Source organism: Hipposideros armiger, unplaced genomic scaffold (genome assembly GCF_001890085.2).
Source record: "Hipposideros armiger isolate ML-2016 unplaced genomic scaffold, ASM189008v1 scaffold_304, whole genome shotgun sequence".
Taxonomy (NCBI): Eukaryota; Metazoa; Chordata; class Mammalia; order Chiroptera; family Hipposideridae; genus Hipposideros; species Hipposideros armiger.
In genome coordinates this window covers 1,539,103-1,556,001 of record NW_017731654.1, presented here as the reverse complement: position 1 = coordinate 1,556,001, position 16,899 = coordinate 1,539,103, and the positions used below count along the sequence as shown (strand labels likewise).

Here is a 16,899-nt window from a genome sequence, read left to right as displayed (position 1 = left end):
AAAAAAAAAAAAAAAAAAAAAAAAAAAGATCTATGACTTCTAAAGATGAATCACGAATTTAATTTTCTCCTAAACATATCAGCGGCCATCACCTTCTCTATTCCTGCTGGAATTTCTTGATCTTTCTACCTTAATGTCTGCTTTAATGTTTCTCTTGTCTTATCTCCGCAAACATTTATGTCTCTGAATCCCCCAATAGCTTTACCTCCTCTGGACTAGCAGTCACCTAACAAATTTATGCAACAAAAAATTACTGAGTCCTATTCTGTGCCAGCAACTGTGCTAGGTGAGTCAGTGTACCATGAACAACTTGAAGGTATGTAGAAACTACTCAAACTTCAACGATTGATAGTCATTTTATAACAGTAATAAGAATCCCTAAAACAATTTTATTTCTGCATTTCAAAATAGAGCAATACGGCAAGGCTAACGTGTGTCGGCTTCTACTCTGCTCTCATTTCTTTTCCCCTCCATACAACGAGCTGCATTAGTAGGGCAGCTACATAAAAAGACAGTTGATCAATAACATCAAATGCACACGAGTGACATGTAATGATTTACTAAATTTCTTCCCACTGATACAAGCAAGCACTTTTGTTTCATAATATTATTATTCTTACTTATTTTTCCTCATTGATTTTTTTGAAAAAAAAATTATTTTATATATATATTTAACTCAGACATCCTGCCACCTGTTGGCAGCTCAGCTTGGGCCAGGAATTGAACCGGCAACCCTGTTGCTCTGAGCTCGCACTCTTGAGCGAGCTCTTAACCAACTGAGCCACTCAGCCGGCCTCTGAGTATATTTTTTAATTTTAGAATAGTTTTAGATCACTGATATTTAAAAGTTAGGCGTGAAAATACCATTGCAGATTAAATATTACAACTGTTTGGGAATATAAACTTTAAATATACCCACCCTTTAACAACTTGGCTTATCTTCACAAAAATAAGGTCACAAACTTTTCTTTCCCTCACTAAAAATTTAGTCCATAAAGGGGCTGTACAAGGTAGGTACCCACATGTGTTTGGGTGGGTGGGGCACCATGGTAGCCAATAGTGGAGTACTGGAGTGGGTTACTGAGCAGGATGAAAAAGGTATCTGCACAAAGGGACAGCCTGGTATGAAATTCAAGTGCCACGTAGGGTAAGAAAGGGTGACACGGCACTGGGCATGGGAATTCAAGGAGGAGAAGAGGGCATCTGCATAAGGGCAGCCACTGCAGCAGCCCTGCAAAAGGTACCTGGGCAGAAATGGGGTGAGGAGGGTGTCCAGGCAAGGGCTGGGGAGATGAGATACTCGTTATATAGACTGGGATTGATTAAACAAGTAAGTATATTAGGAATGATAGGAGCCAGGTTTCTCACTATCAGAGAAGGGAGTTACAAATACAGAAAGTGAGAAAACTAGAATAAACACTGCAGTGCTGGATTTGAATTAGAAGTATCAGTATAAACTCAGTTTTTCTAAGGGCCAGCCAAGTGGCTCAGTTGGTTAAGAGCTCGGTCAAGAGTGTGAGCGCTGAGCAAAAGGGTCGCCGGTTCGATTTCCAGCCCGAGTTGACCTGCCAACAGCTGCCAACAGGTGGCAGTATGGCTCAGCTATAAAAAATTTAAAAATTTAGAAAATTAAATAAACTCAGTTTTTTCAGCATTACAGATATAGAAATACAGATGTAAATGTGTATATGTATACATACGTGTGTATTATTTATATACAAATATACATTTCCTAGCTGTGTCCACTGAGAGGGCCTGAGAGATGCAACACCCCAACAGCAATGAGTTCAGTTTGTGTAGTTTCTAAATACCATTCTCCACTAAAAGGGACTATGACGCCTCAGAAAAAATGGCTGGTTCCAGGGTAAGGCAGAGAACATTCAAGATAAGCCTGGAATATGTTGTTATTCTAGAAAGTAAGCAAGTGTTTCAAGAATGATTAAGACGTGTCAAAAGGACACATAAACCAGACTGAAAGGGTTTGCATTGCCCAAATCTGGGACAATCTGAGCATCAACACTGTAATGGATTATAACCCAGTGAATAAAATAGGAATCAAGAGTCCATACAATATAAAGTTTGATGAGGAATGAGATATTTGCATAGTCTCCAAGTTACCTCCTCACAAAAATACTTATTAATTACAAAGAGAAAAAGAAAACTCTTTTATAGGGGAAAGGTCTGGCAGATGCCACTTTTATCAAGGGATCCAAGTTAGTATCACCAGCACTAACTAGTAACAGGACAATCTGGAGTTTATGTCTCCTGATGAGATACAATGAGGACACTTCATCACTTCTCTTCTATTACTGCTAGAGATAAAAACCTAAATTTAATTATGATGACACATCAGATATCTCAAAATTGAAGGACACGCTTCAAAATAACTGATCTATAATTTTCAAAAGAGTCAAAGTCATAAAAGTCAAGGAAAGAGAATTGTTCCATATTGAAGATACATGACAATGAAATGCAAAGTATAATTCTGGATCCTTTTGCTATAAAGGGCATTACTGGGTCAATTTGCAAAACTTGAGTAAGATCTGAAGGTTAGGTGGCAGCAATGTATATCAGTACTAATTTCCTCATTTTGATGGTTGTAGTGGAATGTTCCTGTTTGCAGAAAATACACAAATAGGTATTCAGGGACGATGGGGCACCAGGATGGCAAATTACTCTCAAATGGCTCAGGAAGAAATAAAAGTTCTTGTATTGTACTTGCAACACTTTTCTAAGTTTGAAATGTTTTTTTGTTTTTAAAAAAAATTAAAACAGGAAGGAAGGAGTATTACCAAATATTACCCTTCAGATCCAGCACTGCCAGCAGTGTTATTTGCTGAAAAGTTTTATTTAATAGCAATAAGAAATCTCAAAAGACATCTAGAGAACAAAATATTAACAATCTCTTTTTATCTGGCACTTTGATAGCCTACACTAACAATGCCTATTATCAGTTATTGAACTTATACATAGAATACCAATACTTGATTGTTACTGAAGATGGTTGTTTTACCTACTGGGTCTTTTTGTCCTAACAGTTTTTCAAAAGAAAACTTTCAAAAGTGCTCTACATTTTAAAATAAATTAGTTTAGTATCCTTGAAAAGATTTTACTTGTTAATGAAGAGAGTCTTCTTTGGACCTTGGGGTCCAAAGACCTGGATTCAAACTGATCCATCACTACCTGTCATGTACTCCAGAAAGGTCACAATATCTTCAACTATAAAATGGGGATAATTTTATAGGTACATTTCATAATGTAAGTCGGTAAATAATATGCAGCATATGAAAGTGCTTTGTCCAATATAAAGTGTTATATAAATGTGAGCAATTACTCCTCCAATGGATAAGGAACGGCATGTGTGGCCTCCTCACACGACTGGAACTGAAGGCACAAACAGGGCACCTGGGGCTGAGCTGCTGACTGAGTGTCCATGATTGATGATCAAAGGCTGCCCTAAAGGGACAGAGACGAATAAGTGCACCTGATGGGGCTGGAAAGCAGAGAGAGTGACTTACTGAGTATTGCGCAGCACTGTCTGGACAAAGGCCGGGTTTGTCTCCATGGAAGCCGTCACCAGAGATGTCAGCAGAGACCAATACCATATCGCAGAAGCATCTGAGACTGAGACCCCAGACTTCTTAACTCTCTGAAAGCCAACAGCCCTCAGACCATGAATTCTAGTGTCACATCCATCGCTAAGACAACGCTTTATGTTAATCTGGACATCTGTCAAGCACAAACAACAAATTCAGTATTGGATTAACTTCTTCAGTTCAGCAAATGCTAGGCTCCCAACTAAAAGCAAAATAGCAATTCACACTTTGAAAAGAAAATACTGAAGGTATACTTTGATGTCAGAAATAAATAAAGTGTGCAATGGAGCTATTATATAATAAACTTGTCGAACAAAATTTGACCAATCTAAGGAATCCTAAGAATAATGTGTAAAATTAAGGGTGGCTTAAATCTCTACATCACAAAGTTTCTTAGGAATTTAAAAATCCTAAGAATGAATACAAAAAGCATATTTTAAATCCTGACTAAATACACAATAAAAAAAATTTCTAAAATTTTTCCTGGCGTTCTGAAATTTGGATTTAGTTATAAAACAGTAGCTGACTCATAGCAGTTGTAAGAATTTCTTTCTAATAATCAAGTCCAAATAGATGACATAAGCATGACTCACTTTTAAGAGCTGTCATGATTTCTTATTTGGGTTGGAAGAGGAGGCGACAGGTTAAAACGGACACAACTTAGAGAAAAGACCACCACAGTCTAAGACAGGAAGCTTCTACTCCCCAAGCTTAACTACTTCTCTGCCTAGGGGTGAGACACAAAGACTCTACCTCCCTAGGCCTCAGTTCCTTTGAGCAAAGTAAGAACACGTCTTTTGGCCCAGGAAAGCATTAGAAGAAATGAGACAAAACATGAAGCATTCCGGTTCCCTGCATGAAATAAGCCTGGAAAGAAGTCACAGAATTGTGATTATTTCCAAAATACTACGTGTGAAGCAAGGTTATGATAGTATAAAAATGGAAACAACTTAAATGTCCAAGAATAAAAGGGCTGGTTAAATAATATTCTTCCAACACTACATAAAGGTGTACATGAACATATGACAACACATTGAAAAATTACCAAAGAGCATGTACAGAATGTCACCATTTTTGTAAAAAGATGTGTAGATGTAAATATATATACACAATTCTATTGTTTTATTTAAAATGTGTGTGTGTGTAAACATACACACACGCGTACACACACATACAAGAAAAGGTCTGGAAGGATCCACACCAATGAATTCACAGTGACAATCCCTGGGTAGTGGGATTCTGAGTAATTTTTATCCACATTTTTCTAATTTTCCTATGAGAAAACAAGAATAACATATTTTAAATTTTAAAAGGATTTACTGCTTTCTCTAACTTTTAAAAACACTGAACAGATGAAATAATGACCACTTTCATGTGCATCATGAGAAGCAAATCAAATCTCTGAAGAAAAACTAACAGCTTGTCCACCTCAGCGATACTGCTGCTAAGAAAGATTACTACCTTCCTCCCTCCAGCCCCCCTGAGGGAGAAGGGACAACACATCTTGGTTGACTCACACAGCTGACTGATGTTGGCGTTTTCCAGCAGTGTCACATAGCCGGTGACATTGCTGGGAATGTGCACATCGCGGACTTCCTGGAGATCGCTGGCATTCCTCCCCACAGCCACTGTCACCTGCTGTGGCATGTAGCTCTGGTCAGTGGCAGCCACTGCAATGGACAGGTGCCTAAGCACAACATCTGGCTTCATTTTTAAACTGGAAAAAATGGAGAGCAGAAACCACAAATGTTTATGTAAGTCGAGAACTGCTAGGTTCCACAAGTCTCATCTTGTACTTGATATTCCCAAAGACTAATTTTCCTAAAACCAACTACCTTGAAATGCTGGCTATTAGTTTCAAAGTCCTTATGACCTTCCCAAGTCTCTAAAATTTATTTCTGTTCAAGATTAATCTTATGTTTCCTTTTAAGCTATTAGTACAGGCAGGAAAGTGCAATATGAACATCCTAACAAAATCCCTTTACTTGGCAAGAAGCAAATTCTAAATGTATCCAAAGAACTAAGTATATTTCCTCATCTATCAATGAGATAGCTAAAGGTCATTTATATCCTCTGTGAGAAGACATGACAATTATTTTAATTTCCAACTGAAATTAGCCTATTCTCTGAAGGGACAGATGAAAAATTAGACAGCAGCTTCAGAATGTTTAGAAATATCAATTTATTGTCATCAATTCTACTCCAGGATTCCTAACCATTCCCTCTTCCTCCTCTAAATTTAAGTTGCACACAGATTTTTTTCAAATGTACAGAAGACCATCCTAAAAAGTGAAATCACATCAGATATAAGAAAAGTATTTATCTCTTGTGATACTCATTTTCCTGAGAAACTAGTGAAAAAGATCTGAAATCAGTATCACGAAATATTACTTAAATGCTATTTTCTCCCTTAAAATACCAAGGAAAGAAATTACCCATGTTTATGAATCTATTGATCAGGTGACATGATTTTACATGATGCCTGTTACTTGATTCTTAAGGCACCTTCACAGATAGTCACAATAAGAAAAAAACTGGGCAGTTAATTAGAAAATATTCTAAAATTTTTAAAAATAATTTTTTAACACATGATGGGATAAGAGAAAGGGCAGGTAATTTTCTTGGCCTTTCACTCAGGAATTGGTATTCTACCACCCACCGAATCCAGTGTGAGCGGGCACTGCCATCTGACTGCCAGTAGGATGACGTTTCTCCATTGGTCATCTTGTCAATGTCTGCAGGGTTGGAGGATGTTTCTATATAAGCGTAGCACTTGGCTACTGCCTTGAGTTTATCCATCTCTGGGCTTCTAGTTAAATCTCCAGGGCTTTCTGCAGGGAAAACCAGATTTTATCATATGACATCTCTCTCAAAGGGAAAACAAAGGGCATTTAAAACATCTTACAGAAATACGCTTGGCACTTTGGCCTCAGAAAAATAAATGTTCCTGGGCTGATCGAGTGGCGCGTTAGTTAGGCGTTGGCTTGGGATGCCAGCTCTGAGCAGCAGGGTCCTGGTTCGGATCCCCTATGAGAGCCAGTGACGCTGCACTCTCTACAGCTAAGATGGTGAACAACAGCTCAACCTGAAGCTGGGCTGCTGTGAGTCACCAGCGATGGCGTAAGCTGCATTGGGGCTGGCCGGCAGCTGGCGTGAGCTTTCGTGAGCTGCCATGAGCCACTGTGAATGGACGTCCAATGGCCAGCGAGTGACTGCCTCACCCGGGAAGAGCGCAATGATAATACCAACATGGGCGAGTGAAGCGACATTCTCCACAACTAGACTGAAGAACAAAAGGACAGCAATTTGTCTGTTCCCCTTCCCCGATTCCTCAACGCTGTTCCCCTCCCCCAACTCCCCAATAAAATCTTTTAATAAATAAATAAATAAATAAATGTTCCTTAAAAATCTCTTTCCAAAGAACCCATATAAAGCAGAAATTGGCCAAGGACTGCTCCATGAGCTCATTATAGTATAATATTTAAATCACCATATATTTGCAAAACCATGCCAAGAGAAGAAAATGGTGTTTTATAGTTTGAATTTACATTTCTTTATGAGTGAAACTTTTTAAGCCACTTGTTTGTAAGCCACTTATGTTTCTAAGTATGAGCTGGCCCTACTCTTACCTATTTTCTACCAGGTCACAAGTCTTCTTATCAATTTATATATTTTACATACATTATATAATGTATATATACACATATGTAAGGGGTAATACTTACTGAGTGCTTACTGTGAGCCAGGCACTTTTCTATACATTTTCTATGTATTAATTCAGTTTAGAGATGAGGAAACTAAGGCACTGAGTGAAGTAATTGCCCAAGGTCAGTTAGTAAAAAACTGAGTGTCATAATATGTTACAAATATTTTTGTCCCTTAGAATGCCATTTTTCTTTTCACTCTGCTTATGTATTTTTTTTGCTGTACAGAACTTTAAATTCGGATAGAGTCCAATTTATGTAAACTTTTCTTTTGTTAGTTTCTGAGTTTCATGTATTGCTTAGAAAGGTTTTTCCATGTCAGGATTTTTATACAGTGGAACTATTTCCTTCTAATACTCTTACAATTTTCTTTTTAGTTAAACTTTTTGATCCATCTAAAATTTATTTTAGTGAATAAAATGGGTTAAGAATCTAGTTTTATTTTTTCTCCAATGGCTAACCAGTTGCTCTACCCCACTTGGTGACTAACTCACCTTTCCATCCTGATTTGTAATGCTGACTGTATCTGGTACTACATGCCCACATGTCCTTAGGTCTATTTCTGGACTCTGTTATGTTCTACAGGCCTGTCTGTTCACATTATCAACTTTTGTTGCCATCACTAAGTGAGTCTGTAGAGGCTTCCCTCATTTATTCAACAGCTACTCACAGAGTACCTACTATTAATATGTGGCAGGCACAGATCCAGGTGCTAAGAATAACTAAGTGAACAAGACAGACAAAATGCAAATAAATATAATGCTACAACTTCAGATAATCTTAAGTGCCATTTAGATCATCAGATCCGTAAAGGTGTTAGTGACCAGAAGGTGGGGAATGTTGGGGGGATTTGGGGAGTGGTGGCATTAATTAGAGTAACGAGGAAGAGCCTCTCTGAAGTCACATCTGAGCAGAGACCTTGAAGAAAGTGTGGGGGGGGAGGAAGGAGAGAAGAGAAGAAAGGAAGAAAGAGTGAGCAGATCACATTGTCATGCTACAAACTGGTCACTATTATATTTTCAGGAATAAAGCAGGGAGAAGGACTGACACATCCTATTAAATACTACATTTGGAAGAAATGACGATAGAGCATTTTCAGGACACCCCACCTCCCCCCATACACACGTACCCTTTTCTTTTTGTACCAGTTGATCCAGAGACTCCTTCAGAACAGAAGCCCTCATGGTACACACATTATTGCAGTGGTCCAACATAGGGTAGGGGATGACTGTACTGGAGAGCCGATTGCGATGCAGGAAGCGCAGAATCATCGACGAGTGAACACCCAGGCCCTCTGTGGACTCCGAAAATATGTCTATGAAACCTAATTAGACAAAAATCCATGTTTGGTGTTTTTAGGACTACCACAATAGTTTCCACATCCCCTGCCTGGTGGACAATCTGAATTGGCTGAATTAAAAGTAGCCATTAAGAATCTTCACTGAGAGCTGGCTGAGTGGTGCATTGGTTAGGAGTGGGCTTGGGACGCCAGCTCTGAGCAGGGCCCGTTTGGATCCCACACGAAGGCCAGTGACGCAGCGCCCTCTACAGCTAAGATGGTGAACAACAGCTCAACCTGGAGCTGGGCTGCCATTGAGTCGCTGGCGACGGCATAGGCTGCAGTGGGGATGGCCTGCAGCAGGCATGAGCTTTCATGAGCCGCCATGAGCGGCCATCCAATGGCTGGTGAGCGACTGCCTCACCCGGGAAGAGCGCAATGGTAACACCAACATGGGCCAGTGAAGCAACGTCCTCCACAATTAGACTGACAGCAACTTGTCTGTTCCCCTTCCCCGATTCCCCAACGCGGTTCCCTCCCCCAACTCCCCAATTAAATCTTTAAAAAGAATCTTCATTGATATTTTCAGCTTTAATCATTTAAAAATCTAAACAAGTTTTTAAGAAATGAACCAGTGGTAATCTCAATTTAACAATTAATATCATGTGAGTTTAATTTTAGAAGACTCAGAATAATGATTATTTGTTTCAATCCAAACTTGAAAAATTTATAAGCCCTTAAATACTAACTAGAAGTTTTTAAAGAAGTTTATACGTTATATATATACAATATGAGCTAGGAATAACATTTATCACATTAGAGAGCAAAAGCATAACAGCTTTTATACTAAGCTACAAAAGACAATGATAATGATACTACAACCACTACCCTGACCACAATTCCCAATGGCATTTCACAGTTTATCAGGTACTTCCACACACATCACCTAATTTGGTCCTCACAATACAATTGGGGGAGGGGTTGGAAGGCACCAAAGGTACTGGTATCCTTGTTGAACAACGGAAGAAAATGAGGCTCTGGTGACACACCAAGATGACAATAAAGGGGTAGGACCGAGACACCCCCTCCCACCTCTTGTACTGCCTCCATGCACTCCTTCCACCATTCCAGCTTTTTCTTTCCAGTGTCACTCCTCTGGAGTCCACCCCATCTGTCCATCCCTCTGGCCACTGGCCAGGCTCTAGCCTCTGCATCTCCTGTTCATACACCCAGATTTCCTAAGTGGCTCCCCGGGATGCCCTTTGTCTGGCATTAACCCAAATAATCTTACAAAAACACAAAACAGACCATGTCTACTCCTGTTTAAAATCCTTTATGGTTCTCCATAACCTACAATAATATGCCTTGAACTGAGGTGCCCAGAACCCAGAGGAGTACGAGGGTTAAGTGAAGAAAGGGTAAACGGTTAAGTGAAGAAAGGGTAAACGTGGCAGCTTTTCCTGGAGCTCAAATGCACTTGTCTATTTGGGGAGACTTCCTTTTTTTACTTCATAATGAATCATAACACACGTAACAAAAAGTACATAAATTATAATTGTATCGCTTGATGAACTTTCACAAACTAAACACACCCACATTAAGCAGCACCCAGAGCAAAACTCTGAAAGTCTGTAGGAGAAATTGCTTTTAAGTATAAAACAAACAGCTATATTAGGGCAGAATGAAACTGCACTAATTGTTAAGATATAACATGAGGTGGCGGAGAAATTCTGCCCTTGAAGCAGCGCATTTTGACAATGCCCCCTACACAAAAGTCTGTGGCACCCCTGGCCCTCCTTTCACAGCTTTTCTTTTCCTAGCAGACTCCCACAGTAATGCCCAAACCTCACATTATGACACTGCTGATGCTGCACTGATTTGCTCACCACCCATGGGAAAAGCAGATTGATTCTTGTAATGGGAAAATTTTTTCATATGCTGAAACAAACAATGAATTTGTATTGTCTCTCTTTTAAACACTAAGCACCAATATAATGAGATACAAAAGGAACAAGCGTCAGTCTGGGTTAGAAAGAGGGACAAGGAAACTAAAACCCCACCAGAGAGGCAAGCTCCGCTTACTAAGGTTTGTCCCAAGACTGTGATAAAACAATTCTTTTAAGTTGGGTGTTGAACAAAATATTGTGAGTAGAAAGTCCTAAGTCATGATCCTGCTATATAAGCGCCTTGGGATCTGCACCCCCAATTTTTCTAACCTAGTCTCCCCCTCTGCCCAGTTGCCCCGAGCAACAGTGCACAAAGTACTAAGTTGGTGGATTCCCGGTCTCCTCCCACTTTCCTTTCCTCCCAAAACACCTCTTTGAAGTGTCCAAATAAAGCTCCGGATGCTGTCTACATGCTGGTAACGCAAAAGTGGGAGTAATGCAGAAATGCCAAGATAGACAGTAGTTAAACATAATTCAAAGCATAAGTTTAGTAGGAAAATTTAGTAGGAAAATCCATGAGAGTAGGAAAAAATTAACATGTACAGGCTACTTATATGATTTATAAAAATTATATAATTAAAGACAATTTGAGGAAGAATGGAAGCTCAGTACATCCTCAGCAGTAAGCCAGAGAAGTCAAGGGCAATCAGATTTATAATTATGTATCTACCAAATCTGTTTGCCTCTGTTGTTGCTCCAGCTATTCTCTATACTAAATATTATGACACCAACTGCAACAAGCAGGAAAAGTTCTTAGATAAGATAATCAGACACTAAAAGGATGATGTGCAAAGGTTTTTCCGCATTTCAAATTTAATTGTTTTCTCACTGGAAGAAAAACAGGTAATTTTATTATGATTCTGTCTTCTGAGCCCCCAAAAGAAACCATATAAAAACACAGGCAAAGTTTTTCCATGCGTACAGTGTAAAAGTATTGCTTAACTTCAAGCTATTTTTATTCTTACTTAAATTTCAGAGTGAAATCTTTCTAAAAAAAACCACACACATACTGAGTGCCTACCATGTGCCAAAAAATGTGCTAAATGTGAGGACACAGCAGAAATAAAAGGTCCCTGCCCTCACAGAGCTCAGAGTATAAGAGTACAGACAAATATTTAACGGATAATTAAGTAATGAATTAACTAATTACAATGCTAATATGATGCTAAAAAGAAATGCAGGATGCTAAGAGAAAATATAATACCTACATACAAGCCAGGAAAGGCTTCTTGAGAGAGTGAAATAAAGAGATCCATTAAGGAAGGTAGGTTGGCAGCTGAGCTGCCAACAGGAGGCAGGATGGCTCAGCTTAAAAAAGAAAGAAAGATAGGTAGTACCACAACAAAAGTTCATAAAAATGGGAGAACTGCCCAACCATCACTGTATTGGGGAACAAAAGAGATGATTACACTGAACACTAATTCAGATCATTGCCTAATGAAGACTCCTGGAGAAGCACATTTATTTCATGGTGCCTACAAGCTTGCCTAATTACAACTCATAGTACAACCAAGTTCATTTTGGCTCCAAGAGAGCGTTCTTTAGCATTTGGCACTCGGACGAGGGCCTTACCTGGCACAAGAGAACAGGCCTGCAGCTGTCTGATGATGTGGCTCAGCTCCCCCTGGAGATTAGCTCCACTGGAATTCTTGAGGGCCTCCAGCATGTTCTCGGCGTCCACTGTACCATCACCCTCGGCATCAAACTGGGCAAAGGCCTACAGATAAAAGATGCAAGAAAATCAAGTCTGTTTCAAACCTTGAATTTTTTTTTTTTACAATTCTCAACATCAGTGATTTTTGTTGTTGTTGTTGGAAGAGTCTACAAGGTGTTATCAAACGATATGGTGAATGTTTAAATTAAAAAAAAATTATTACAGTAAGAGACACATTACCTTTAGTCCTCCTCACAATACTCCCCCTCGCTTCATACACACTTATCCCATCATTCTTGCCACTTTCTGAAGCAGTTCTGGAAGTCCTCTTTCATGAGTGTCTTGAGTTGCGCTGTCATGGCTGCCTCGATGTCCTGAATCATTTTGATTTTGGGGAAGAGCCAGAAGTCGCACGGTGCCAGATCCAGTGAATAAGGTGGATGAGGACACACCGTAATGTTTTTATGTGACAGAAACTGCTGTACCAGAAGCCATGTGTGACATGGAGCATTGTCATGATGGAGAATGATTTACGGCACACTTTAAAGCACACCTTCTCGGGCCGGCCAAGTGGCTCAGTTGGTTAAGAGCTCGCTCAAGAGTTTGAGCTCTGAGCAACAGCGGTTCGAGTCCAGCCCGAGCTGAGCAGCCGCTGAGCTGCCAACAGGTAGCAGGATGGCTCAGCTAAAAAAATAAATAAATAAAGCACACCTTCTCTCACCATAGCTCACACCTGACTGACTACACCAAATAAGTTGAAACTTGTCACACACTGTTACTAAGGTTTGAAGCGACAGTTCCTGTATTGAACATCCCTGCCTTTCCGTTGGATGGCACTCGGCAGCAGCATTCACCCTATTTTTTTATCACAACGGGAAGATTCTGTGTCACACATGGCTTCTGGTATGGCAATTTCTGTCAAATAAAAACATTACATGTGTCCTCACCCACCTTATTCACTGAATCTGGCACTGTGCGACTTCTAGTTCTTCCCCAAAGTCAGAATGACCATGAAATGTAAACATTTTGAATCGATTCAGGACATCGAGGCAGCTATGACAGCGCAACTAAAGACACTCAAGAAAGAGGACTTCCAGAACTGCTTCAGAAAGTGGCAAGAACGATGGGATAAGTGTGTTTGAAGCAAGGGGGAGTATTTTGAGGGGGATTAATGACAATGTGTCTTTTACTGTAATACGTTTTTTTTTTAATTTAAACATTTACCATATTTTTTTATCACACCTCGTGTAGATACATTATTCAAAAAACAAATTTGGGACAGTAACTCACTGTACTTTGCACAATGTATGTAAATGAGTATTACCACATGTATATACAATTTTACTATTTCATCTCTCTTTCAAGAGAGTAATAGCCCTCCCTCAAAAAAAGTTGCAGGAGAAAGCAACCACTGAAAAATATTTCAACTGGTTACAAAGTGCCAAATGCAAAACTAGAATGAGAAAGAATTGCCTTAGAGTAGCACCTCAGGTTTAGCTGGGCTTTTCCGTTTAAACACTCTTTGGACAGGAGAGCTAATTTGATTTATCCACTTCACAGCCCTGCTTTCACTAACCTTTAACCATAATCTAACTTGCTCCTTGCCCACATGAAGCCATCTGAGGAACTGGGTACAACATGGGATTTGGTTTGAATCCTGCTCTGTCACTAACTGGTTATGTGACCATACACACATTTCTTTACCCCCATACGCCTCAGCTTCTTGATCTGAAAGATGGAGCAAATATTACCAAACTCACAGGCTGCTGCCTGGATTAAGTAACAGGTGAACAGAGCCCAATACGGTGCAAGCCCAGAAGCAGTGCAGGGTGTTCCTCTTCTCCTTTCTAACCTGCAATGTTATCTCCTCGGTGCCCCGACCCCATCCCCTCTCACTTCCTACAAGACTTGCCTCATTTAGCAACTGCCCCTCTCCCCATGGCTCAAACCCTCCCTCATCAGCAGCTTCTTCCTTGCTGCTGATAGACTCAGTCACAGAGTTCCCCCACCAGGAAATACTTCAGGAGACTTCTACCCTCTTTTCTAAGTAAACCTCTCTCTCCCTAAAAACTCCTGCTTTTTAGGAGTTTTCCTTATTTTCCTTATTTCCCTCCTTCATAAAATATGGACATGTCCCATTGAGGTTTCATGATTCACACAAATACCCCTATTTCCATCACAGACCTCTAAACAGTTCAGTGATGAATAAGAATAGATGCAAATCCCTATGTCTGGGTCCAAAAACCATGGACTGAAATGCAGGATAGGGGACAGAGATTAGAAGTAACATGTGAGAGAAGGATAGCAGCATTCTTTTTGTCTCTATTCAAATTGACGGGATTATCCAAAAAGTTAACAGGGTCAATGGCTACACTAATCAAAGCATAATGCTCTGAAGGAGAGAAGATAACCTGTTCTTTTCTGATTAGACTCAATCAGGAAAGCTGAGTTTAGTTTGGAAGCTACATGCCACACCAGGAAATGAAATGGAAGATATCAGACAAAAGTGACCACCATGGAGAGAAGACTAGAAACTGCCCTGAGGAACAGCTGAAGGGCCATGGGCTCTTTAGTGTGGAGAAAAGATGGCTGGCAGTTACAGAATCTTCCTATTCAAATATCTGATGGGCTGCCATGGAAAGCAGCAATTAAAGTTAAGGTCATTGCACAGGAGTCAGAGCGGAAAAGCTCATCATGAAGATGGGCTTGTCTGTTGTCAGTAGGGTAGAAAGATGGATCAGGAGGCTCTGGGAAGGAATGTCTTCTCCACTCCATCCCTTAAGGCTTCAGAGCAATAGCTGGACAACCAGCCACGAAAGTGTTCAAAGAAGTCATACTGAACAAATGCATTTTACCTCTGCTCCCTCCTGAAATCACACTAAGACAGAATTACAAAGTGATTTTTTTCTAAGCACAAGGACAAAAAGAATATATGATGTAACAGCAATGAAATTGTGGAAGCTGGGAAGGTGAATGAATAGTACCAAGTTGGTTGACCAAAGAAGGTGGAATCCTTAGCTGGACTGGGCAAAGTTGAGAAGCAAGACGCTTCACACTGTAGGACTCCAAAAGATTTAGGAGTTGGGAGCAATAGATACTGCTGGAAGTAGAGATACTGGTGTCAAGTTGATTTGAAAAAGCAGTTAGAACTGACTGGATAAATGCCGTTATTAAGGAATTGTGAGGTTTTCTTTTTGAGGGGAAAAGGGTGATAGTGAGATATTGTGTGTGTGTGTGTACAGAGTTCTTATCTTTTAGAGACATATAATGAAATATGAAATGAAATATCTGTGAATGAGAAGATTTGCTTCAAAATAATTTGGAGAAAGTAGGTGGGGTTTAGATGAAATAAAATTGGCCTTGAGTTGGTAATTGTTGAAAACTGGCTAATAGGTATGTGAGAGTTTATTTGACTCTTATCTGTACTTTATGTTTAAAATTTTCCATTAGAAAAAAAAACCCAAACAGATCCCCAGATCTTCTCCTCAATCTTGGCAGATGTTTGGGGGTTTGATTCTCTAGAGAGAGTAGTACAGAGGGTCTCTGGACTAGGAAATACCAGGCACAGCTGCAAGTGTGAATACTACACTGAAAATAGGGGGATTCATGTTTACATGCTAAGTGTTTAAGACTCGACCTTCCCCTAGGGCTCCCAGAATGCTGGTAGCCAGTCTAGTACCCTACAGGCAAGAGACTGGAAGGGTCTTCTCTCGGGCACCTGACAAGCCCAAGGGAACAGACTACAGATGCTGGCACTGGAGGGCTCCCAGCGAAAGGGCCCGGACAGTTCATCTCACAGGGAGGGCTCACTGGTCTACAAGCCAGAGGCCTCCACTCTTGAATATGCTGGACAGCCCAGGACCACCAGACATTTGAGGAAAGGCTTAATATGAAACAGAAAAAGGCAACTTGGAGTAAAGAACTATGCAAGGAGAAGAAAGCTTCAGAAAGACTGTCATTAATATCTTCAGAGAAATATTAAAAAAGATATTTTTAATACCAGCTTTACTGAGGTATATAATTCACATACCATAAAATTCACCTTTTTAGAGTGCCCCACCCAGTGGGTTTCAGTATATTCAGAGCTGTGTAGCCACCACCACCACTATCTAATACAAAAGGATATTGCAACCATGAAAGATCAGGATACTATTATTAAAAATAGGCTATTCAGAAAATTTTTACAAACTCTTCAAAATTAAAATATCACGGCAAAATGAAAATCTCAATAGATTTTGGAAGACAAATCTCCTTAGGCCGGAAGATAAAGTTGGCTAAAGCACCCTAAAAGTAGACAAAATGATGGCTACTAGGAAAGAAGAAAAAATCGGGAGACCAGTTCAGGAGGTCCAATATGCAAATAATGGGTTTCAGAAAAAGGGAACACAGGAAATGGGGGGAGGGGATCACAATTGGTATGATTCCAGATAATTTTCCCAAACTGAAGGACGTGAGTTTTGAGATTGAAGAGGCTGAATACTCTACACAAAGGATAAAAGCACATCATAATGAAATTTCATAACACTGACAGGAAAGAGAAGTTCCTACTTCCCGGGAGAAGACAGTTTCCATGTAAAAGGTCAAGAATCAAAATAGGACTGATACAGCAGTAACACTGGAGCCAGAAGGCAAAGGGAGCAGAGCCTTCAACATTCCGGGGCACCCCTCCTAGCCCAGAAGTCATACTCAGCCACAATACCTCAACTGCAAAAGCGTAGAA

The 16,899-nt window shown here is 40.0% G+C and overlaps 1 protein-coding gene across 1 annotated transcript in view; it reads right to left on the bottom strand.

Moving 5' to 3' along the window:
* ZZEF1 (zinc finger ZZ-type and EF-hand domain containing 1) overlaps positions 1-16,899 on the bottom strand; it is a 106,488-nt gene that overhangs the window by 77,497 nt on the left and 12,092 nt on the right. Inside the window, exons 2-6 of the mRNA XM_019659838.1 lie at positions 12,098-12,242; positions 8,430-8,624; positions 6,256-6,427; positions 5,114-5,313; positions 3,519-3,729 (exon numbers count right to left, since the gene is read on the bottom strand). Of these exons, the coding sequence (XP_019515383.1) occupies positions 3,519-3,729; positions 5,114-5,313; positions 6,256-6,427; positions 8,430-8,624; positions 12,098-12,242 (923 nt within the window). The remainder of the gene's footprint in view (positions 1-3,518; positions 3,730-5,113; positions 5,314-6,255; positions 6,428-8,429; positions 8,625-12,097; positions 12,243-16,899) is intronic.